Consider the following 25,115-nt stretch of genomic DNA (forward strand, 5'->3'; position numbering starts at 1 on the left):
AGAGATCGGCCGGGTCCCGAGGCTTCGGGCACCTGCCGCGGCGCGTCTCCCGGGATCGGGGCCGGAGAGGGAGGGGGGCGCCTCTCTGGCCTCGCGCTCTGTGTGTATTTCTGCGGCGGCCGGGGCTGCGTGCCTGCCACTCGCCTCCCAATGGCCGGGCCGGCCTCCTCCTCTCTCCTTCCTCCTCCTCCTCCTTCTCGGCCGGCTGTCATCCGGCGCGGCCCGGGTAGCCGCCGCCGGAGCGCCGCGCGCGAAGCCGGAGAGCGCCGGGGCTCTTCCAAAGGCGGGCGCGCGCGCGCGCGCGGAGGAGCGCGGGAGGCGGAGGTCCCTGGCCCGGCGCGCAAGATGCGCGCACGAGCCCAACGTAGGACGGTGCTTCCCTCCCGTAACAGCCCCAGAAAAAAAGGGGGGAAAAAACCTGTCTGGTTCCGCCGGCAGTCTCTGCCGCAAACCCAGAGAGGCAGGCAGTTCCCAACATCTCTACCCCCGCATCGCAATTTCACGTGTGCATGTACAGTATATATATATAAATAATATATATGTATTAAAATGGAGCTGCAGGAAAAAAATATTTGCCACGATGCGTTTCGTTTCTCTCTTTAAAAATATGGGGAGCGATGAATATATGGGGGACTCGTGTCTTTGAAAAATATTAGGAAAGGCGAAATGCTTCATCTTGGATACTTTGGCGATGCCGGGGGACTTTATCACGCAGCAGAATTCTCCAGGGTGGGTTATATTTGGGTAGGGCGGGGTGAAGAGAAAAAGTTAGGGGGCAGACCCTCTTGTTTATTTATATCCGCGCCCCTGCCTCCGCGGGGCGCCGGGTTGTTGTGTTTTTTCCTGAGCGAAAAATAGGCAGGTGCCGGCCCCGAGGAGACTCCATCTGCGTTCGATATCGGCTAGCGCGCGTCGGGTCCTGCTGGCGCGCGAATGTTTCCAGGCTCCCCGGCGTGTGTGCGCGTGGGGACGGTGGCGGGGGGGGGGGGAGAGAAAGACAGCCAGCTGAGCTTGGGAACAGAAGCTGTGCCATGAAAACAGAGTCTGCCTGGTGGAGGTGGCTGTTGGATTAATATTAATCCCTGTTTTCTCTTCTTCTCTCCCCCCCCCCGCCTGATAGCAAATGTGGCGACTTTATTTTCAAGAAACAATTAAAAAATGAGCCTCTCTGAAGGATGTAGGAAAGTCTGGTTTCCGAAACACGAGCCCAGTTTTTAGAAGAAGAAAAAAACCCCAGTGCATTTGAAAGATATATGTAATATTCTGTAATAGATATGGGGAACACTAGAATTTAATCTATAGATGTTACTGCTGGACGTTAGGATTGGTGATGGGGAGATCAGGCAAGCCTGGAGTGCGGTTTTAATTTTTTTGGGGGGTGGGGGGGGTCTTTTTGCTCTCTTATTCTGGAATCACCTACCCCGGAATAACAGACCCCTTCCCCAATTCCATTCTAGCCAAATTTTGCCACCCCGCTCCCCTAGACATTAAGCCTTGAAATAGGTGTGGGGAGATGGGAGACCCCATCTTTCTCTACCCCTTGACTATGGAAGTGGGGCAGTTACCGCGCAGTTACGCCTCGCTGGTTGCTCCAGGCTTCCCCTATCTCTCCAGAATGGCCCAGACGGCCCCTTTAAAAAACCAACCAACCCAGACGCTTGAAGAAGCGTTCCTGGAAGGGAACACAGGAATTAATAGCGGGGAAGGAGACGCATTTATTAACACTTACCCGTCTGTAAACTGATCTCCTTAATCCCTGCAGAGAAAGAGGCAAAATTTAGGATCTGGGTTTGGACAAGGTGGGGGGTGGGGAGCCCCCTCCAAAGCCCTAAAGACCAGGGCAACTAACTGCCCCCTCTGCAGAGCCAAAGACCCACGAGTCAGGGGTGCCTGTTTGTTTTGGTACCCCCCCTCCCCAAATTAAAATGCTTTGGAGGGCGAGAGCGGGGCCGTGGAGAAGGCGGCGAAGTCTTGTTTGTTTGCTTAAGGAACGGCCAAGGCGAAAGGAGATCGAGCGCAGCCAACTCCGAGAGTTCAATCCTCGCTCTCTCCCCCTCCGGCACTTTTTGTTAAATTTCTTAAAGCGCTTCCTTAGAATAAAGGGGTCTATATTTACGGGTGGGGGGAGCTGGAGGGGGGGGATCATGTTCTCTTGCAGACAAAGTTATCCAGGTGTAAGGGAAAGTTGTTAGAAATCCAACCTCTTTATTAGAATAATAATAATAATAATCGAGGATTTCCCCGTCCTTCGCATGACAGAATGTGTTTAGGTGTGTCTTCTCCTCCGGAGTGGGGGGTGGGAAAACTTTGTTGTGAGTTGGAATGGGGGGAGAGACTTCTGATTTAAATCGGTATGTTTGTGTGTGGGGCAAGATTGACCTCTGGTGGTTAAGTGTGGAATGGCGGAGCAGGATCGCTCTCCCCTCCCCCCCTCCAACCTGCCCCCTATTTGGCAAATCTGTGGGGTGTGCGTACCACATTGCAAAATAACCATGGTTGTGGGTGCTGTGAAATGTAGAGAACGCTGTTGGGGTTTGCCCTTGTGCAAACCTTGTGAGGTGCTGCCTCTTATATAAAACACCATTTGCCCAACTTTCACAACGCTTTGCAAAAAGGCCTGGGGTTTGTTTGCGGAGTTTTCTTTCGTCTCTGTCCACCAGCAAACCCGCCCTGTGACCCTCGGATGAAGGGCTGTATCGAAATTTAATAAATTGAAACATGAGTTTAAAATGACCCCAGGCCCATTTTGCAGATGGGGAAACTGAGGCTTCAAAACCAACGGCAGAGCAGGGAGTCTGAATATGGGCGTCTGTATGTCAGGTACTAGAGACACAGAAGGGGAGAGTGTTTCTCTTGGGCTCAGATCCCGCTTGTGGGTTTCCCCAGAAACACATCTGGTTGGCCACTGCGAGAACAGGGTTCTGGATTCTATGGGTCATAGGCCTGATCCAGACAGGCTCTCCTTAATGTTCTTACGTGTGATTCTGCCCCACATTTAAACTGTGCACATGAGCAATAGAAAGGAGTTTTTCAGGGTCTAAAATAGGAATGGGGAACCTGTGGCCATCTAGATGGCCGCCGGCTCTCCTCATGGTCATTGGCCATCCTCAGGCTGACTGACAGGCAGGTTTTTGGAGTCTAGCATCATCTGAAAAATTGCAGGTTCCTCACTCCTGGGTCTTAAAATCAAACCAGGAAGCTCCAGGGTTTGACACTCTAGAGTTTGGCAGTGGGAGAAACCTCCTTACCATCTAGTACAAGGCTTGTGTTTTTCCACTTCCATCAAATTAAAATACAAAGAGAGGCTTGATCGGAGGTTTGTTTTTTTTTAAAAAAAAATGTTTTAATTATTGTTTGCGACGCCGCAGGGAGAGCTTTAAGGGAGGAATACAAAGTACAGTCTGCCTTCAACTCTTAGAGGGGGGGGGGTCCAAGCTTGCTTCAGAGTAATTGGAGGCAATCTATTTGAAAAGAGAGAGAAACTGCATCAATAACTGACATTTATCCAGCTGAATGGATGGGTAACTACTCTCAAGTAGAAGGTCTTCTCATATAGGTAGGGGGGAAAGTCCAGAACTTCACCAGGGAAAGGGTCCATCAACTCTCAGGATTAGCTTTGGTTCCAAATCGGATACCAATAACAAACTTCGTTGGTCTCTAAGGTGCTACTGGAAGGGATTTTTAAAATTTTGTTTCATCTCAGGGAAGTTTGTCAGACAACCTATAAAAGGAAAAACATCTTTATCGCCTGAGTGTTGGGTCTTCTGATGACTCTTGGCTGTGCAAAGATCACCTGGTTTGGTTAAAATCAGCCTTCATTATTCTGGTGCTCTTTCCAGATAGGCTTCTGGAAGAACGGTAGCTTTATTTGCACCGGTGGGTTCCCGGCTCAAAGCACGGCCTCTTAACCTAGGCAAAGCCCACCTGGTGCCTTCCAGGTACTGGACAACAACTCCCATCAGCCCCTGTGGAAGGTTGATGGGAGTTGTAGTCCAATCTATGGAGGGCGCAAGGTCGGCAAAGGAACAAACTTGTCGTGTCCTGCTCCGAGGGTAGGGCTCAAAGCGATGGATGCAGATTGCAAGAAAGTGAGATTCCGACTAAACATTTTGAGAGTAGGAACTGTTTGAGAGTGGAAAGATAGCTGGTGGTTTCTCCATCGTTGGAGGGAGCTTGGATGGCCACCTGTCAGGAATAAAATCAAGCTTTGTGTTGGGTGGCTAAGTTTCGTGAGAATCGTTTGATGAATGAATCAAGAGCGCAGAAAATAAATCAGTAATCATAACATGCAAGAGGTTTTAATATGATTATTATTATTATTATTATTATTAATAATAAATGTTTTTATGCCCACAATGAATAAGAGAACAGATTAGAAGTGGTGGAGGGGGACTTGCAAACAGAGAGTTTTTATATAACCTGCCACTGGGAGAGCAAGAGCGAGAGTGAAAACAGGACTCCGTGGCCGTAACCACTTCCCCAAAGCCATCTCTTTCTTCAGGGATCCCGCATGGCGGTAGACTAGATTACCTTGGAGGGTAATCCAATTTGACAATTCTGTGATACCAGAAGTCAAGTGATTTGGGGGCAGCAGCAAGAGGACTACTCTTTGGAGTAGGTCTCCCCATATATGTCAACACCCACTGTTTTGCTTGCACAACTTCTCATTTCAGTGGGGTTTGCGCAACACAGTGGATGGAGCCTCAAGTTTCAGCTTCCCAAACTAAAGGATGCCAAGAGCTCTAGCTTAATTTTAAGAAAACTTTTTGAGTTCTGCAAAGGTGTGAAGAGGTGAGTGGGGGTGTTAATTGGTGGAGGCTGTGGGGTCAGTTTTGAAACTTGAATTTGGAGATCAGGTGCTGGTAACTGGAAAGCCAGCAGGGCATATCAGAGTTGACTTTTTTTAAAAACAAACAAACCAAAATACCAGTCAATCAGGAAAAAACCTGATCCTAGGATTTCAGCCATTTCAGTTTCAGGAAACGCGTGCTTAGCTCTCCCATTGAAATAAATGGACTTTCTGTGTGCTTGATGGGCTGGATTAATGGGTTTTTGTGTTGCTCATGTTACACTGAAGTCTCTGTGTGCAGAGGAACCCTTGGAAAATTGAACAATGCTTTCCACCTCCCTCCAAATATGTACTCGTAAGTATTGAGCCAATTCAGAACTGGGCCCGTCAAGGTTGGCTCTGCGTTGTCCTTGGCCAAGCCAGCACGCTCCAGGTGTTTTATCTGAAACATCTGGAGGGCACCGGCTTGGCAAAGGCTAGCTCTGCACTGGAAGAAATCCCATTAGCAACGTCTGAGCTGGTTGGAGTGAAATGCAACACTGGTTTTTGCACGGTGGTCCGCGTGCGAGAAGCTTGTTTACTCTTCCTCCTTCGTCTCCCACGAACTTTCACTTTGTTTTTTGGGTCAGTATCACTTGTGGTTACTGGGGAGGCAAGGGAGCAGGGAGGGGGTGAAGAAAGAGAGGGCTTTGGGGAAGTGGTTACGGCCACCGAGTCCTGTTTTCACTCTCGCTCTCGCTCTCCCAGTTGCAGGTTATATAAAAATTCTCTGTTTGCAAGTCCCCTTCCACCACTTCTAATCTGTTCTCTTACTCATTGTGGGCATAAAACATTTATTATTATTATTATTACTACTACTACTACTATTATTGTTATTATTATTAAAACCTCTTGCATGTTATGGTTACTGATTTATTTTCTGCGCTCTTGATTCATTCATCAAATGATTCTCACGAAACTTAGCCACCCAACACAAAGCTTGATTTTATTTACCCATTTCAGTAAATTTATACACTGCTTGATTGCAAAGAAAACCACAAAGCGGTTTTCGTTAAAAGACAAAGCAATAAAATGACCGCAGTGCAAAATTAACAACAGTGAAAATTTTAAGATAGACAACTTCCGATTTGCTTGGGGGTCTTTATAACTTTGTGTGATAGCCCCAATGTGGATCCAAGGTCCCCACCCCATCAAAATATTCCCGGTGGCAATGCTACTACCATTTTCCCTTTCTGGGGGAGGGACAGGTGAAATATCAGGAGGGTCTGCTATGCGTCTGTAAGTCTGTGAGTCAAGTGCCCCAAATAAAGCAGAGGCGTTAAGAAATTATCCCCTTCTGAATATGTCTGCGGTTGACTTCCAGACCTTAGTAAATTTGTTACCAGATCCACTGTAATTGAGGGGAAATCTAATCAATTTCATTGGGTCTCCTCTAAGCATAACTTAAGTCTGGATCCAACCCTTTGTTGAGCCCAGGGATGGGGAATGTGGCACCCTTTAGGTGACGATTGCCAAACTTCTGTTGTCTACGCTCCTGTAACCTCTAGGTTAGATTATGGCAACGTGTTATATTTGGGGCTGCTTCTGAAGATGGTCTGGCAGTCATTTACACCTCTAGTGCCCCCTTGCCTCCCTCTTGCCTCTTAGCCCCCCCCCCCAGGTCCCTGCCCCAGAGTGTCCATTGATTATAGAATAAAATGAGAGCCAGTGCGGTGTAGTGGTTAAGAGCGGTGGACTTGTAGTCTGGTGAACCGGGTTCGATTCCCCTTGGGCTAGTCACACTTCTCTGAAGTCTCTCAGCCTCACTCACCTCACAGAGTGTTTTTTGTTGGGGAGGAAAGGAAAGGGGATTGTTAGCCGCTTTGAGACTCCTTAGGGTATTGATAAAGCGGGATATCGAATCCAAACTCCTCCTCCTCCTCCTCCTCCTCCTCCTCCTCCTCTTCTTCTTCTATAATTAACTAGCCTGCCTGATCTGTAAGGAAGTCCCCATGGACTCTAACCCTTAGTTCATCCTCTTTTGCTGCATCTCTGCTGAGGTTTCCCTTCTGCGTCTGGCAGCTGCGACGTAGTGATCATACTTTCCCCAGGACCAGCCAGCTGGCACCCCTGCGTAAGTGAGCCAGGATTTGAACCCAGCTCCATAGCTGATCCTGTTTGTCAGAACATTTGACTCTGAGCTTCCATCCCTGGTTGAAATCCAACCGGGAGGATCACTGATCCCTGCAAACTGGCAGAGGAGGAGGGTGTTTGTGAAATCACGGAATCCAACAGTTATTACCTCCAGAAACATCTTTCTGAAGTTTAGTTTCAATCTCCTTTCCTGTCATTGGAATTCCTTGGTTTGGATCCTGCTTATAAGATGGCTCTCATTTCCCCTCTCCTCCTCTAGGATAAACAAACCCAACTCCCTCAACCGTTCCTCATCAGGCTTGGTTTCCAGACCTGTTATCAGATCTTTTATATGTGTGTGTATAGGAGACTAATTTTCTTGCATACAGGAATTGGTCTTTGGGAAAGCAGCAACATCTCAAACATTTCGCGCACGAGAAGAGAGTGTGTCTGTGCGTGAGTCAGGCAGCCTGTGTGATAAGGGGGGGAACGGACGGACATGGGGTGCCCTGAGCAGGAAGAAAGGAGGGAGTGTTGGCAAGTTCTGGGCATGTCAGGGTGAGCAGTGGTTACATATTCTCATGACCACTGCTCCTTGTTCATTTTTCTAATCTATGGGTTGTTATGAAGAAGATTCCAGCGAAACAGTCAGATTATCCGGGATCACTGTCCTATGTTGTTATTCACTTACTATTTCGGCACCATGAACTCATAAAAAAAGTTTTACCGCTTAGCCCACAGGATAGCATCTATTACTTTGTTTCAACCATAGACTTATTATACTTCTACGGACTTTCAAAGATTGACAGACGTGTGTTCGTTTGGTTACAAATATATTAGAGAATTTACAAGTGTACACGTTTTGCTTTTGTTGTACTAAATCATGTATATTATGCAATAAGAATTGCAGTGCTATCTAGTATACTGGTCTTCGTGTTGCTTGTATTGTTTGTTGTGTGAAGTTTGCAACACAGGGGTTTTTTGTTCTGCAGGGGTGAGCACCTTGGCCCATGAGAATGGGCTTGAGTCAGAAATCCTTGCAGGGAGATCTACTGCTAGATTCAAGTATACCTTACGTCGCCTGCACCTTTGTGGGAAGACGCACCATAGCTCAGTAGCAGAGCATGCACTTTGCAAACAGAATGTCCCAGATTCGAATCCTCAGCATCTCTGGGCAGGTCTGGGAAAATTCTCCGCCTGAAACCACGGTGAGCCGCTGCAAGTCAGGGCCGACATACTGAGCTCAATGGGCCAGTGGGTTCCCATGTTCCTGTGCTCAGATCGCTTTAACTGACAATTCTGGAAATTCAACCTGGGATCTTCTTGCATGCAACCTTCTCGTAATTGTTATGCGTGGCCAGCATGCATTTGTAACTGGCTGTATTAGTGTTTGTGCTCATGGTCAGCTGGTTTGTGGGTCTGCTGAGTTGAAAAGCAGAGTGTGGATTTAGTAAAACGTGCTCCACCGCTGAGCAGGGTTGTGATGTTTTTAGAACGAAGCTCCTCCTTCACCCAGTGCAGTTAAACTGTGGAACTCACTGCCACAGGAGGCAGTGATTGCTGTCAGAGACGGCGCCCCTTTAACACTAAGCCTAGAACTTGTAGACATCTAATGAAGCTGAACGTTGGAAGATTCTGGATGGCTGGATGAAATGACTTATTCATTAAGCACATAGTTAACCTATGGAACTCCCTCCCACAAGAGTGGCTTTAAAAGAGGACTGGACAAATTCATGGAGTGTGGCTACTAGCCGCAATGGCCATGCTCTGCCCTCCACAGTTGGAGGCAGAAAATGATTCTGAACGCCAGCTGCTGGAAGCCACAAGAGGAGTGTTGTGTTTGAATCCTTCAGGCATCTGGCTGGCTACTGCGAGAACAAGATGGTAGATGAGATGGGTCCGCTGGCCTAATCCAGCAGCCTCTCCTCACGTTCCTAACGCTTTGAAGAGTGGAGGAAGGAGGGCATCGTACAAAGTTGCAGCCCTCCTTACCTGAGTCATCGCAGAAAAGGGCTTCCCACCTCCCTAGTCTTCTCCTTTCAGCAATTCTGAGTGGAGACCGCGTGCGTGTGTGTGTCTGGCTTTTTGTTTTCCTGGTTACAGGCTAACAAACCTGCCCCCTTTCTCTGCCATTGTGTTTCCTAGAAGCATTTGTGTCTGCTCTGGCAGGAAACTGGATCAGGCAGGAGCTTGGAACAAAATGCTCAGTGTGGTAACCTCTTAGGCGCACAATACAGGAGGGGAGGAAGCTGGCAGAATCAAAGTCTCTTTGATCTGCACTGACTAAGGAGTTTCGATGCTCACAGCCGTGGTTGGCCTCCATTCTCGTCGCCCCCACCCCCATTTTCCTCTCGCTGCTGCCGCCTAATCTCAGGTCACTTGTCTTAGACAGCAGACAGGGACGGCTGACTTGGGAAGTGAGAGAAAGATGGCCTCTCAAGTCCTTCCACCAGGAGGGGGGAAACCCAGAAAGCAATCTTTGCTCATTGCGAGAAAAGCTGCGGCGAGGATCAGTGACTTCCAAATTTCCCCTCTTCCGAGAACTCTTTCTGCATCAATCTGCTTGCTGCAGAACTCCAGTTGCCTTGCATAGAGTTCATGAGCACCAGGAACAGTGGCAGTGTCCGAAATTAGCCAGGCGCCAGGCGCATTTTGCTACCGGTGCAGGTCCCATTTGCAGCCGCATGGAGATTTCTGGGCACCAGGTTTAAAAACCTCTGTCTTACTCTGTAGTCAATACCGTTTCTGTTTCCACTGTGCGTGTTTCTTCTTCTTGCATACTGGGACAAGCAAATTGTAAGAGCAAGTGCAATATCAAAGAATCGTGGAATTGTAGCATTGGAATAATAATATAATAATAATAATTTATTATTTATTATTTATACCCCGTCCATCTGGCTGGGTTTCCCCAACCACTCTGGGTGGCTTCCAATCAAGTGTTAAAAACAATACAGCATTAAAGATTAAAAACTTCCCTAAAGGGCCTTCAGATGTCTTTTAAAGAGAAGATAGCTACTTATTTCCTTCACATCTGAAGGGAGGGTGTTCCACAGGGCAGGCGCCACCACCGAGAAGGCCCTCTGCCTGGTTCCCTGTAACCTCACTTCTCGCAATGAGGGAACCACCAGAAGGCCCTTGGCGCTGGACCTCAGTGTCCAGGCAGAACGATGGGGGTGGAGACGCTCCTTCAGGTATACAGGACCAAGGCCATTTAGGGCCTTAAAGATCAGCACCAACGCTTGGAATTGTGCTCGGAAATGTACTGGAAGCCAATGCAGAACAATGTTACATGGTCCCAGCGGCCGCTCCCAGTCACCAATCTAGGGGATCCCAAAGGTCATTTAGTCCAACCCCTGGGCAAACTGACATTCTGTGTTGGCAACCGCAATCTAGATTCAAGGTGCCATTCGGCGCTTAGCTTATATACCTGAGTTTCTAACGTTGGAACAGCCATAGCTCAGTGACGGAGCAGCAGGCAGAAGGTCTCCTTCTGTCGCTAGGATATCTGCCTTGAAACCCTGGAGAGAAGCAGCTGCCAGTCAGTGTGGGAAATGCTGAGCTAGCCAGACCAGCACTATGGCTCTGTCTAAAGCGGTTTCCTATCTTCCTGCGTTTGCCAGAGCTTTAGGAGTTCCGCATCGCCTTGGGCGAGCCGAGAGCAGAGACAGGAGAGCACCTGCTACTCCTATGGCCACGTTGTGCAGAAGGCCTATAAGTTGTCCTTCTGGGATACTTGTTTGCCATTGCAGATCTGCTTCGGGGGGGGGGGGGAGCCTCACAACTGTGGCTGGGTTCCTTCCGAGGGATACCTGGGTCCCTTCAGATTTGCTTTGGCATTTGCATCTCGCTTTCCCACAACAAATGTGGAAAAAGGGAGCGCAGAATGATCGCAGTAGCATTAAGGAACAACAGCACATTGCAGTCGCCATAATAGCAAGCCAAACAGCATATAGACAAAGCAAACGGCGACAGCAAATCCATCAAAATAATTAACACAATTCAAAAATGTTATATTCAAAGCTTCCAGGCATTGGTGGTGCTGAAGCATAAGAAATATACTTTAAAAATAAAAACCACCTTTTTTTGGCAAGGGCGTGCCTTGCAACTGAAATGAAACAGTACGGAATGCCGTTAAAAATTCCTTCCCTGCAAGGCCTTGAACCCAGTGACCCTTTGGGTCCCTTCCAATTCTATGAAAAAGAACCCAAATGCAGCAGAGGTGATGCTGCCTTCAGAAAGGGGGACAATGAAGGGTGTTTGGGGATGATGGAATTGCTTTCCAGATACTGTCCAAAGGCAGAGTTGGAAGAGACACCAGGTGTCATCTAGTCTGACCCCCTGCAATGCAGGAACCACAGCCAGAGAATCCATGACAGATGGCCATGCAAGCTCTGCTTGAAAACCTCCAAGGAAGGAGAGTCCACAGCCTTCGGAGGAATCCCGTTCCAATGTCTCAGAAAGCTCTTCCCAATCTTTAGTTGGAATCTCCGGACTTGTAACTTGAATGCATTGGTTTGGCTCCTGCTCTGCCTTCCATATCTATGGGACCGTATCTACGGGACTGCCTCTCCTGGTCTGCCCCACAGAGGACCATGAATAACCATAGTTTAGAGGTCCTGGACCCCAAGGAAGTCAGACTATCCTCTACCAGGGCCTTTTCAGTGATGGCTCCGACCTGGTGGAATGCTCTGTCCCAGGAGACCAGGGCCCTGCAGGATTTAACCTCCTTCCGTCAGGCCTGTAAGACAGAGCTATTCCGCCTGGCCTTTAATTGAATTCAGCCTGATCTTTTATTTCCCTTCCCTTCCTTCCCCCTCCCCTTTTATGAAGATCACCCGCTCTGAGACCCCACAGCTAATTCTCCCCTGGTCTCCTTGCTGGCCCAAGTAGGACCAATTAGCCAGCTATCCCTCTAATGCTTATTTCCCCTAAACTGATTTTTGAATTTTATTGTTATTCATGTTTTTATACTGTGTTTTATGCTGCTTTTAGAATTAAGTGTTTTAAATTTGTTGTTAGCCGCCCTGAGCCCGGTTTTTGAACCGGGAAGGGCGGGGTATAAATAAAAAAATATTATTATTATGTGGCAGCCCTTCAGATATTTGAAGGCGGCTATCTTTTCTCCTCTTAGTCTCAACTCCCTCGTCCCCAACTCCCTCAACCGTTCCTCATCAGGCTTGGTTTCCAGACCCTTGATCATCTTGGTCACCCTACATTCCAGCTTGTCAACATCCTTCTTAAATTGTGGACTCAGTCCTACGATTTCCCTATAGGAGTCTAGATTTCTCTTGTGCATGGTGAGAAATTGCATGAGTGTTTTTTTATCCTCTTTCCCCGAAGCATTGGGCGATCCTGATGTCTTATCTTTTCTTGGGCCAGCTTCTGTTGGTGTAAGGATTTGCAGCTTAGGGAAGGCCGGGACATTGTGTGGAGCAGGAAGGAGGGCGATTGGATGATTGGATCCGGTAGCTTTCCATTCTGTGTGTAGCCATTCTGTTGTGCCAGCTGTATAAGTGGGTAGCTGGTAAATGATTGCAAGGCTGGCTTGTGATCTAAATTCCTTCAATAAAAGGAACTGCAAGATGGGACTTGGGTCTATTTCTCATGCAAGGCTGCCCTCTTGCGGAGAGAAAGGTGGTTACAATTTTAGTGTGAATCTTTCTGACGAGGGCAAACGCGATGATGATTAATTTTAGCATAGCGGTTTTTGTTTTAAAGAGGAGAATGGCAGGTGAGTTGGAGATGCCCGGAAAGGGCTCTCTGCATCTGAAAATGAGATCTGGTATGGAGAGTTAATGGTCAACGTGCTTTCTCTTCTTCCTTTTGGTATAGGAAACAGGCTGGTCAGAAATAGCAAAATATAGTTCCAATCCCTAACTAGTGAATCACAGCTTCTCTTGATGGCTTTTAACAAGAAGCTCTGACAAACATCCGAATGGGTATATAACTGGGAGTTTGTGACCTGCCCCAGCCTTCGGTGCCGCTGATTTAAGCAAGGGGGGGAAAGGTGAAAGATCTGCAAATCAGAACAGAAGGCTTATTGAGGCCAGTAGCCTTTTGTCCCGCAGCTGCCACCCAGATGATGACGATAATTTAATTCATATATCGTTTCATGCCCAAATAGGCTTCTGAGTGGTTTGCAAAGTGTAGCCGCCAATTACACAAACATTATATCACCCGTAATTAAAACGCGCTATAAAACAATCTCAGTAAAACAACCCAACTATTAAAAGTGGAAACTCTGGTCGAGAGATCAAGAAAACCCAAGACGCCTCCGGGTTGTCCACAAACAGGTGGTGATGAGGGCATATCGATGGGCGACTGGAGCAAAGTTTTGCACATTTTAGCAAAGCAGGAGAAGGCTATGATCAGGAAAGGGGGGTGGTTCCCTTTAGAAGCTGAAAGAGAAATGAGGAGCTCGGAAAGGGTGCTAGCATGTTCATGGGGTACCCGTTCATGGGGTACCGTTCATGAGATCACTTCTGCCAACTTTGCAGGAGTTGCTAAACTTTGAAGGCCCCCAGCAAGATTTTATTGTTTAATCTTCCGCAAACCGTGTCCAAAATACCTTATCAGCTCCTATGCAATATTTCTTTGCAATTGTGGCGAATCTTTTTGCAACATGATTGATGTTTTCGCTAGACTAGACTCGTTATTTGTTTTAAAAATTCCTAATAAAAACATTGATTTTTAAAAATATCAAAAGTTTTCCCGCTTGAGCGCAGGAATCTGGAGGCAGAGCAATTGGCCCTCTTGCTTTTGTTGCTGTCCATTTATTTATTTCATGGAATTTATACAATGCTTGATGGGTTTAAAAATCATTTTTAAAAAATCCTCAGAGCAGTTTACGGAAAAGCTAAAACTGGAAAAACAAGAAAAAATTACCACTATATCTCGAAAACAGTTACAAAAAGTTAAAATACTGAAACAGGTTAAAACTCGCATCAAGTTTCGAAGCATCAGGATAGGCTTGTCTAAACAATATCAATACACTGATATCAATAGGCAGGGAGTTCCAAAAGTATAGGCACTGTCACACTCAAACATTGAGTTCTTACACACGCAGAACAGATGTGATTTGGCACCTGGGCTGCCCGTTCTACTGATTGAAGAGATCAAGTGGGCACATCTGGGATGAAGCAATCTCACAGGTAAACTGCTCCCAAGAGTAACACCTTGGATTTGGTCTGGCAGCTAATGAGCCCAGATGTTAGGCGCTGGCACGCCTGTTCTAGCTGCCGGTAGCTCCCTGCGTCTTGTGTCATCACAACCGCCACAGCCGCAACGCGCCCCTGGCACTCCCTCTTCAAGCTTGATGGCTTGAGACAAGCTGTGTCAAGAGAGGCTCTCCCCAGAGCCTTCAGAATCTGAAGCGGCAATTATGCAAGATTCCAGGCGGCTTTGTGGAGGGGCTTCTCTCCCTTTCATGTCTCCAAAATGGAATCGTAATGGCACACTTTTTTTTTACGCTGGCAATTAGATGCTGCACTGCAATTCAGCGCCACACGTCCCACACTGTTTTGCCTTCGTGGGTGTGGGAGTGTTTTTATGGGCCAGATCACAAGAGCCACATAACAGAGATTATTTTTTTTACAGTGTGGTTTTTATTGAGATTTCAAAATGCAACGCTTGGAAGACAGGGGATCTGTCCCCGGCTAGATTTAAAAGAAAGAACTGTGGCATTAAAAAATAATAACGTGTGGGATGCTTTTGGTTCCACCTCCATTCCCATCCCTGAATATCAGAGAATTGTAGGGACCCTCAAGGGTCATCTAGTCCAACCCCCTGCAATGCAGGGATATCAGCTGGATGCAATTTACATGACAGATGGCCATCCAACCTCTGCTTAACAGTCTCCAAGGGAGGAGAGTCCCCCACCTTCCAAAGGAGTCCGCAGAAAACAATCCATCTCCCATGTGACAGCTCTTGACATATTTGAAGATGACTATTGATGGGAAGCTATTGTTGGCACCGCAGGAATTGTCCTATGGTTTCCCACAGGGTTCCATATTTTGTCCCCTTTGCTGTCTTGACATCATCAGGAGGTCTGGAGTGAAGTGTCATCAATATATGGTTCGCAGTCGGCTCCATCTCTCTGTCCCATCTGAATCGGGAGAGGCGCTCGAAGTGCAAACTGCATCTATTGCAGCGAAACTATATTTAAACTGTAATCTTCACCAACTGTAATCTTTGCATTCCATTGCCTTTCAACTCCCACCTTTTGATATTCTCCTTTTAGATACCGGCCACCTAAGATTTCGCACCGGGTATCTGACGACATAGGCTCGAGTCCATGGGAGCTTTATGCCATGATAAATTTGTGGTGCCACAAGATTCTTCTGTGCTTTTTGTGTAAGAGCCCAACACCTCTATTATTATTTTTTTAGAAAACAACAACCACACATCTGTTGTGTGACTTGTGACGTTTGGAAAAGGGTCATGGGAGGGAGTTTTGCAGAAGTGTGTGTTGGGTTTTGTTGCTGCTCTGACAAACCCCACCCTGATTTTGTGGTCCAACTGCCTTTGTAAGACCTTTGGGGCAGAGTAGGTGAAAGAAAACTACTGGTCATGCACTGAGCATCTTCAATGGAGTTATAACTTTCACACTATATAAAAAAAGCATTGACCACTTGGGTCCCCGTCATGTTAATACCTGGCTAGCACTGTAGTTTTATTTTGTTTTTAATATTTTGTTAGGAGCCACCCAGAGTGGACCGGGACAACCCAGTCACATGGGCTGTGTATAATTGTTGTTGTTGTTGTTGTTGTTGACCGCAATTCCAGACTGCTGAATGTTGCCAGACAAAGGGAACATGCCACTCCCTTGTTAAAATGACTTCATTCCCTACTGATCTGTTTCTGGGCACAATTCAAAGTGTCCAAGCTACCTGAAAGATCACATCTCCCATTATGAACCTGCCCAGATGCTGAGATCCCTGGGTGAGCATCTTCTCTCGGTCTCTCTGAGTTCCCTTAGTCTCATCAACATCCGAAGCACAGCTGGGGGTGACCTAGACAGAGCCTTTTCTGTGGCTGCTCCCATATTGTGGCACTGGCTGTGCTTTGGGTCCCTTCCAACTCTATGATTACTGTACAAGGAAGGAGATTCCTTGGGGTCCCTCCAACTCTATGATCCTAGCAATTCACTCCCAAGAGAGGTTAGCCTGGCTCCCTCTTTGCTTCAGAAAGGCCTTTGGAGACCAAGGTGCAGACATTTCTGACCGCTGGGCGGCTGCTGCTGGGGCAAACTGTATTTTTAATTGCTGGTTCTCAATGTGTCCTGGTGTCTTTTAATTATTGTTTCTAACCAGTTTGCATTCTTTACTTTGCATTTTATAATGTTGTTTTTAAATGTCAGGAGCCGCCTTGAATCCCAGCTTAGGAGAAAGGCGGAATATAAGCACAATGAGTGATAATTATATGAGTGCTTGCGGTTTTCCCGTTGGGGCCACTGTAAGAACAGACTGCTAGACTAAATGGGCCACTGGCTCAATCATCCAGGCTTTGCTTATATATATATACTTATGAGGTTCTTTGTGTTTTGTCTGTGCAGGTCTGAAAGAAACCCTTCGACTGTGAATTGAAGCAGGAGGTAAGGCTCCGTAATTGCATGCCTCATTCCTTCAAGTGTGTCGAATGGAATATTGCAGGCAGCTCAGCTGGAAGCGTTTTTCAGGAGGGCGTCTGGCTTGATTTAAGGAAATAAAAACACAAGTGGCGTCCTCCCTCCCTTGCTGATGGGAACCGAGTGGGTGGGTTTGGTGGAGGCTGCCCTCCCGCAGTCGGGTGTCGAAGGCTTCCTTTCACCTGCCCCTCTTCAGGAGGGAATTACCGTATTTTTCGCTCTATAAGATGCACCAAACCACAAGACGCACCTAGTTTTTGGAGGAGGAAAATGAGAAAAAAAATATTCTGAATCTCAGAAGCCAGAACAGCAAGAGGGATCGCTGTGCAGTGAAAGCAGCAATCCCTCTTGCTGTTCTGGCTTCTGGGATAGCTGCGCAGCCTGCATCCGCTCCATAAGACGCACACACATTTCCCCTTACTTTTTAGGAGGGAAAAAGTGAGTCTTATACAGCAAAAAATACGGTACTTTGCAGTCTCTACATCTTGGTGTTTTGGTTTACCTTAAATGCTTTCCCATGTTTGTGACCCCCCCTGGGGCCTCAGAGCAGCTTTCGCAGAGTCAAAACCAGAAACGCCAAACCAGACCCACCATGATACACTTTGAAATAATTTAAAAAGATGGTTTCAAAGTGCAATTAAAAGGCAACGGGGACAATCGCCAGCATTCAGCCATCCGGCCCTAAAATTCAAAACGAGCTTTCGAAGAAATTTCTGGGGCAGATGAAATAAGCTGACAATCCTCCTTAGGCAGAAAAAATTCCGCTCTAAGGAATTTTCACCAGTGAATTCGTTCAGCTCCCAGTCACTGCCGGCCTGGCATAGCATCTTTCCAGTTTGGGATGGCCTTCTCTAGATCAGGCCAGTCCCAACCAGCTAAAGCTTCACTTTCCAGTTGCTTTTGAGAGCTTACAAGCAGGGCATGGAGGTGGGTTGCAGTTCCACCAGTTCACTTGCGATCTATGTTAGAGGTACACTCTCTCTGGCTATGGAGGCTTTACTTTAAGGTCCCATGCATGGCTGGTAATATCTAGCAGGCCTGTTTCTCTATGGGCTGCTGCTCCTTCACAACAGCTTTGAGGTGGGAGTCAAACAGGCCTAACCACGTGTTTGGAGTGTATGGGGCTGATTGGAGTTGTAGTCCGAAACATCTCGAGGGCCCCCAGTTTGAGGAAGTCTTGACTAGAGCCTCAGGTGTGTGTTCTATAGATGAGCTCACCCTGCTGAAATGAAGAGCCCTCCTGACCCCATAGATCTCCACCCAGGACCACCTGTAGCCCGGACCTCTTTGCAATGCTCGTAATAATTTCCGCCTTTGCTCCCTTCTTCTGCACGCCGACAGGACAGACCCAAGATGGCTTCACCGGCAGACAGTTGCATCCAGTTCACCCGACACGCGAGCGACGTCCTCCTCAATCTCAACCGCCTCAGGAGCAGGGATATCCTGACGGACGTGGTGATCATCGTCAACCGGGAACAGTTCCGAGCCCACAAAACAGTCCTGATGGCCTGCAGGTGAGGGGAACGACCCCAGGACTCGCCAACATCCCCCGAAGCTGTGTGCTGGGAGATTCAGGGCTGATAAAAGGAAGTCCCTTCTTCACACAGCGTATAGTTAACTGTGGAACTCACTGCCACAGGACGGCCACCGACTGGGATGGGTGGAGGCTAATTGATGGAGCAGAGGGCTATCAGTGGCTTCTTGGCTATGCTCTGCAGTTCTTCTGAGTAAGAGCCATGTACCTTGAGCTCCTTGGAAGATAGGTGAGCTGTAAAATGAATAAATAAACACTTCTCCACTTCTGTTTTTTCTTCTTCTCTTCTTCCCAGTGGCCTTTTCTACAGCATTTTCACCGATCAGCTGAAGTGCAATTTGAACGTCATCAACTTGGACCCAGAGATCAACCCTGAAGGCTTCGGCATCCTCCTTGAGTTCATGTACACCTCCCGTCTCAACCTGCGGGAAAGCAACATCATGGCTGTCATGACCACGGCTCTCTACCTGCAGATGGAACACGTGGTAGATACGTGCCGGAGGCTTGTCAACACCAGGTGAGTTGGCCCAGGTTGACCTCAACGAGGTCAGTCCATGGCTATGCATTTTTCGAGAACGTTGTGTGCTCTTAGGGTAGCTCCTTCTACTTCTGGGTCCAGCAGAACCTGACCAGTCCGCACTGTTAGGGGTCTGCTGTGTTAGCTCTACCACCACCAGCCCTGGTAGGAAACACTAGAAATCGTGGACATCCAAAGAAGCTGAATGTTGGAAGAACGAAAGTTCTTCTTTTCTCTGTCTATGGAGCCATTGATCTAGATGTCTTTAAAAGAGGAGGAGACAAATTCCTGGAGGAAGAGAGGTCTGTTGCTGGAAACCACAGGAGGTGGAGAGTGCTGTTGTTGTGCTCTGATCCTGCTCATGGCTTTCCCTTTAAGGTATCTGTTTGACCACCATGAGAACAGGATGCTGAACTAGATGGGCTGATCCAGAAGGCTCATCTTATCCTCTTATGTTGGTTGGTTGGCATCCATCTGTCTCAGGAGACAATGGAAGAAGAGTGAGCCTTCGGGGGTGAAGTCAAACTAGCGCATGGATAGCTCAGTTGGTTAGAGCATGGGGCTAATGCCAAGGTTGCAGGTTTGATCCTCATATGGGACAGCTGAATATTCCTGCCTTGCAGCGGGTTGATGATCCTCGGGGTCCCTTCCAAGTCTACAATTCTATGAAACTGTTGGAGTGTCACAGCGCCTGCTGTGGCTGTAGATACAGGAGAGACATGCTTGGTTGCAGCTGGGGCAGAGGACAGTATCTTCTGTCCGTGTTCTTATGTAGGAAGAAGGAATTGCCTGTTGTGACCATGATCTATCAATTATTCCAACATTTCCCTCTCTCTTTCTCTCCCTTCCCGCCACGTCCAGTGACACAGAGATGATGTCTGCCGTGAAGACTCAGCGGGAAGACTTTCTGGGCGGTCGCCTGGCCAGCCACCCGGACATGATGGCATACAGGAGCAGCAGGGAAGTCTCCGAAAGCGGGCTGCCTCTGCGAAACGGGTCCATCTGCGACGGAAGAGCCTTCGTCCCCGGCTTGTACAGCGGCCTTTCGGGCTCCCCCATCTCCTACACTGGATACAGCCCCATGCCCGTCGGCGGGTACCTCTTCTCAGACGAGGAGCTGCGGGAAGCAAGGATGCCCCTGTCGGACATTTCCAGGGCCAACCCTTTCCCGAGGGAGCGGGCGCTGCCGTGCGGCGCATCCCGGACGGGCGCTGCCGGTTATGCCCGGACCGTCACTGAGGTATCGCCCGGCATGTGCCAGGCCGCCATCTACTCCCCGAAGAAAGCTGCTGCCGAAGAGGTCAAAAGTGATGTGCACTACAGCGGCGCCCCTGCCCCCAAGCCTGCCGCCCCCTTGGTAGCCCGCAACAGCGCCTACTTCCCCTGCGACAAGGCAGGGAAGGAGGAGGAGAGGTCCCCTGCCGAAGACGACATCAGCCAGCGCTTCGAGGCGAGCAACGCCCCCATGAACCGCAAGGTCCTGGTCAGCCCCCAGAGCCCGCAGAAGTCGGACTGCCAGCCCAACTCGCCCACCGAGTCCAGCAGCAGCAAGAACGCCTGCATCGGGCAAGGGCCCGGCGGGCCGCCCTCCGCCAAAAGCCCCACTGACCCCAAGGCTTGCAACTGGAAGAAGTACAAGTTCATCGTGCTCAACTCGCTAAACCAGAGCGCCAAGCCGGAAGGCCCTGAGCAGGGCGAGGCAGGGACCCTCTCCCCCCACACCTATGCCCCCTCCCTGACCTGCCAGCAGTCGATGGAGCCCGAGAGCTTGGATGTTCAATCCCCCACCAAGATGAGCGTCAACGGGGAGGACTCAACGATCCCTCAGGCCAGCAGGCTGAACAACATTGTCAACAGGTAAAAGCTCCCGGTTGGTTGGGGCTGCTTACGGGCTCACCCACTGAGTGTGGCAGGAGGTGGCAAAGAGGTGGAGAGCTTCCATTTTCTTTCTCCACCCCATCACTGAAGCCCTCAGCTTCGGGCAGAGCAAAGAGGGATGAGAGGCAGGCCTGCCTTTTTCAATAATAATAATAATAATATTTTTTTATTTATACCCTGCCCTTCCCGGTTCAGAAAACCGGACTCAGGGCATCTAACAACAAATTTAAAACACTTAATTGATGCAACAAAAAAACCAGCATAAAATACAGTATAAAACGTGAATAACAATAAATTCAAAAATCAATTTAAAGGGAGAATCCATCCAATAAACATTAGATGATCAGCAGGGCTAGCTGGCTAAATTAGTCCTATTTGGGCCAGTGAGGAAACCAGGGGAGAATTAGCTGTGGGATCCCATTTCCCCCCAAATAAGAATCAGAAGAGCCTGTTGGATAAGGCCAATGGCCCAATCTGCTCAGCATCCTGTTCTCACGAAGCCTGCTAGCAGGATCTGAGTGCGAGAGCCCTCTGCCCTCCTGATGCTTCCAGCAACATTGCTGCCTCCAGCTGTGTGGGGCACAGCATGGTCACGGTGGCTAGAAGCCATCAATAGTCCCCCTACTCCATGAATTTGTCCAGTCCTCTTTTAAAGCTGTCTGGCTGTCACTGGCTCCTGTGGGAGGGAGTTCCACAGTTTAACTTTACGGCACGTGGGAAGGACTTTCTTTTATTTACTCTGAATCTTCCAACACTTTGGATGTCCACGAATTCTGCTTGTGTCATGAGAGAAGGAGGAGAGATGAAACAGGGGTTGCCATGAAGCAGGGGTCGGGTGGCCATCTGCCAAAGGGGTCCTTTAGCTGGGATTCCTTGCACTGCTGCGGGTTGGACTGGATGACCCTCGGGGGGACCCCCTCCCAGGTCTACAGTTCTGTGATTCCGTCTACGTTGCTTACACTCCTTCCCCCACCCGCTCTGCCTAGGTTGCTAGATGGGTCTCCTCGCGGCAGCGACGACCAGTCGCCTTTGTACCTGCATTCTTCCAAGTGCAGCTCCTGCGGTTCGCAATCCCCCCAGCATTCTGAGATGTGCCTTCATACCCCCAGCTCACACTTTGGAGAAGAGATGGGAGAAACGCAATCGGAATACTCCGACTCCAGTTGTGGTAAGCCCAGACCAATCCATTTCATGGTTATTTCGGCAAAGGAGTTCCGTAGCTCGGCGCAGGGACACCTGCTTGGCTTGCAGAAGGCCCCGGCGGGTACAGTCCCTGGTTGGCACTGCCAGGCAGGGCTGGGATTGCCCTCTGCCTGAAACCCTGGAGAGCATTGTGGGCGATAGCGGATCAGACGGCGCAATGGTCTGATTCGCCATAAAGCAAGATTCCCTATGTTCCCTGCACGCTCTCATTTCCCCTGCTTGCTCACTCTACGGGCACACAGTATATAGGTACCCAGAAGCCAATCTCTGGCCTTATAAGATACAACACGTAGCAAGCAGGAAATCCCTCTTCTGCCAATGAAATCTGTTCAGATAATGATTGGGTGGCTTTCCCAATTCAAAGGTTGGTTTTTTTAAAAAAAAAGCTCTCTTAAAAAAACAAACCAGATTCAAATGGTTTCTTTCCTGAATCGGATCATTCCTGTGCCGCACATCCCTTTCAGAGTCTCATCCTCGCAACCCAAATATTGCATGACGGAATTCGGAAATTCAGAACGTCCCGAATTCAGGTTCCAAAAACCTAAAGCCAAAGGCTCTGAAATTCTCCAAAATTGGACTGAAAAGTTTTCAAATTTGATTTTAAAAAACAACCACCACCCAAAATGTATTACTCCAGCAACATCTGGTTTAGAATCTCTATTTGTGGGGGAGGGGTGGGCAAAGCCGTTTCACATCCTTTCGGATCACATAGTGCTGTACAAACCTCTTTTGTGGAGCCCAGACGTGTCTTTTGTAGGATAAGGCCTGGATTGGGGGGGGGGGAAGTGTCAAGCCACCCACCCAACATTGTGCGCCACCCTGCTGGCATGTAGCCCTGAGGTCCCCTGCTCCACACGCACGCCTGGAGTTTTGCACGGCGCCCCTTCCCCCTCCCCAGAAACTGAGCTGGATCAGCTCTGGTACCAGTGCCAATGGGGCTTTATATTAATGGCAGGGTCTCCTGGCATTTGCCCCACTCTGCCAGGAGAAGCTGGTGCCTGCATTTGCGTGCAATTTCGCCTCCGCCCTAGAGCAAGCATCAGCTCTTTATCTTACCCAATTCATCTGTATCTCACCTTTTCCTCCTCTGAGGAGTGAAGTGAAGGACATGAGGCAGGAGTTGATAATGCAGGTGAGCTGTGCACAGGTGAGCTGCAAGCAAGCTGCTGGCCAGCTCTGTGGAGGCTCCTTTTATTGACACAATATGCAAACCCAGGCAGATACATTTTGGGCTGCGACCTTTGCACATCTTCCAGTCCCAAGATCGTGGGGTGGTACAAAGCTATTCTGGCACCTGTTTCCACCGCGTCATTTTCTCCTTGCACAGTGTGTGATGAAGGAGACAAAGGTCTCAGAGACAAAGGTCACAGACAGGACATGGCAGACTACTGAGGCCGCAAAAAGTTAGACAGAGGGCAAGATGTTCAGACAGCTGTGACTTTATCTGTGAGGGGGAGTGTGCTCCATACCCAGCGATCATTCCTACAGAGGAGCTTGAGGTGGAGCACGTGGCTCCCGCCTCCTCCCTTTAAACCCCACAACGACAACCCTACGAGGTAGGCTAGGCTGAGAGAAGGCAGTGACTGGCCCCAAAAGTCAAACCCAGCGAGTTCATGGGGATTCAAACCCAAGTCTGGCGCAAGCGCTAGGCCACGTTGTCTCTGGCGGATGAGGATTTCCAGGAAGGAGGAATTGAGGGTCCACTGGATCTTCCCGTCCCCCAAGCAGCAATATCTGCACAAGCTAGCCCCCCTGTGTGTGTTTGTGTGTGCTTAGCTGTTGCGCTTAGCTTCCTCTGACTCCCGGCCGCCTCTTCCTCCTTCGGTTCCCCCGACAGAGAACGGAACCTTTTTCTGCAACGAGTGCCACTGCCGCTTTTCGGAAGAGGCGTCGCTGAAGAGACACTCCCTCCAAATGCACAGCGACAAGCCCTACAAGTGTGACCGTTGCCAGGCCTCCTTCCGCTACAAAGGGAACCTTGCCAGCCATAAAACTGTGCACACAGGTACGGCGCTTTCGGGCTGCCACAGGGGCAGGGGAGAGGTCTGTCGGGATGGTGGACGGTCAGGCCGAGGGAGCCGTGCGGCCTGGGGCCGTGGAACCGCAGGATTGCCGGGTTGGAAGGGGCCTCAAGCGGTCATCTAGTCTGACCCCCTGCAATGCAGGGATCCCAGACAGATGGCCCTCTGAGCTCTGTTTAAAAGTCTCCAGCGAAGGAGGGTCCACCACCCTCCGAGATGATACGATCACGGAACCGTAGAGCTGGAAAAGATCCCTTGCAACACGGTAATCACAGCTAAAGAACCCCTGACAGTTGCCCACCCAAGCTCTGCTTGAAAACCTCGAATGAATCATTGAAGGGCTCCCCAAGGGACATCTAGTCCAACCCCCTGCAATGCAGGAATCTCAGCTATAGTATCCCTGGCAGATGGCCGTCCAACTTCTGCTAAAGCACCTCCAAGAAACAAGAGTCCACCAGCTCCTCAAGGAGTCCGTTCCACCTTCCATTTCCCCCCCATATGTCTGGCTGAAATGAAACTAAACCCCAAAAACCTTCAGTGAGGACCAAAAGTGGGAGAACCAGTGCAGGAATGGGAACCTCCAGATTAATGGCGGGCCACAATTCCCGCCTTCCCTGACCAGTGTCTGAGGACGGTGGGAATTTGTGTCCCTGCACAGTGTTGAGGTGCCCTTTTTCGAGGGACAAAGCTGTTTCTGTTTGTAAAGCACTTTGTGATCTGTGGCAGCGGAAGGATCTGAGACAGGCAGTATCATCGAGTTAAGGGAGCGAGCTTTGAGCCAGGGAGTCAGCAGTTCAAATGACCTCGCCTTGGCCATGGACTCTCTGGCTGGCCTTTGCAACCTCCGCTCCTCATCTGTAAAATGGGAGCAAACCCTTATCCGGTTCTGGGGAAATCATGAGGGGTGCTCACATGTAATGTTTTAACGAGTATGCAACCTGGGTACGCAAAAAGCTGAGCTGTATCCTTGTAGAGTTATTCACATGCAACATGGAAAACAGTGTACGCAGTGTAGGTATCTGTGTACGCTGTAGGTTTGGTTGTGTTGGATGCAGGTACATTATTATTATTATTATTATTATTATTATTATTATTATTATTATTATTATTACCTCACCCATCTGGCTGGGTTTCCCCAGCCACTCTGGGCGGCTTCCAACAAAATATTAAAATGCAATAGTTTGTTAAACATTAAAAGCTTCCCTAAACAGGGCTGTCTTCAGATGTCTTCTAAAAGTCTGGTAGTTGTTTTTCTCTTTGACATCTGATGGGAGGGCGTTCCACAGGGTGGGTGCCACCACCGAGAAGGCCCTCTGCCTGGTTCCCTGAAACTTGGCTTCTTGCAGGGAGGGAACCACCAGAAGGCCCTCAGCGCTGGACCTCACCGTCCGGGCATAACGATGGGGGTGGAGACGCTCGGGCACCTGGGGCGTCGC

General features: G+C 49.0%; 1 protein-coding gene across 7 annotated transcripts in view; it reads left to right on the top strand.

Moving 5' to 3' along the window:
• The window catches only part of BCL6 (BCL6 transcription repressor), a 73,843-nt gene that overhangs the window by 43,354 nt on the left and 5,374 nt on the right, over nt 1-25,115 (top strand). For 3 of the 7 annotated variants that reach the window (XM_081190205.1, XM_081190201.1, XM_081190206.1), the window contains exons 2-7: nt 16,455-16,493; nt 17,868-18,040; nt 18,356-18,577; nt 19,439-20,434; nt 21,442-21,623; nt 23,496-23,663. In XM_081190205.1, coding sequence (XP_081046331.1) covers nt 17,880-18,040; nt 18,356-18,577; nt 19,439-20,434; nt 21,442-21,623; nt 23,496-23,663 — 1,729 coding nt within the window. In that variant the 5' untranslated portion in view covers nt 16,455-16,493; nt 17,868-17,879. Of the gene's footprint in view, nt 1-11,828; nt 14,053-14,902; nt 15,029-15,140; nt 15,254-16,454; nt 16,494-17,867; nt 18,041-18,355; nt 18,578-19,438; nt 20,435-21,441; nt 21,624-23,495; nt 23,664-25,115 lie in introns of those variants that run through there. The other 4 variants (XM_081190203.1, XM_081190202.1, XM_081190204.1 and 1 more) reach the window with 4 other exon arrangements.

Source organism: Podarcis bocagei, assembly GCF_964188305.1.
Source record: "Podarcis bocagei genome assembly, chromosome: 4".
Classification (NCBI taxonomy): Eukaryota; Metazoa; Chordata; class Lepidosauria; order Squamata; family Lacertidae; genus Podarcis; species Podarcis bocagei.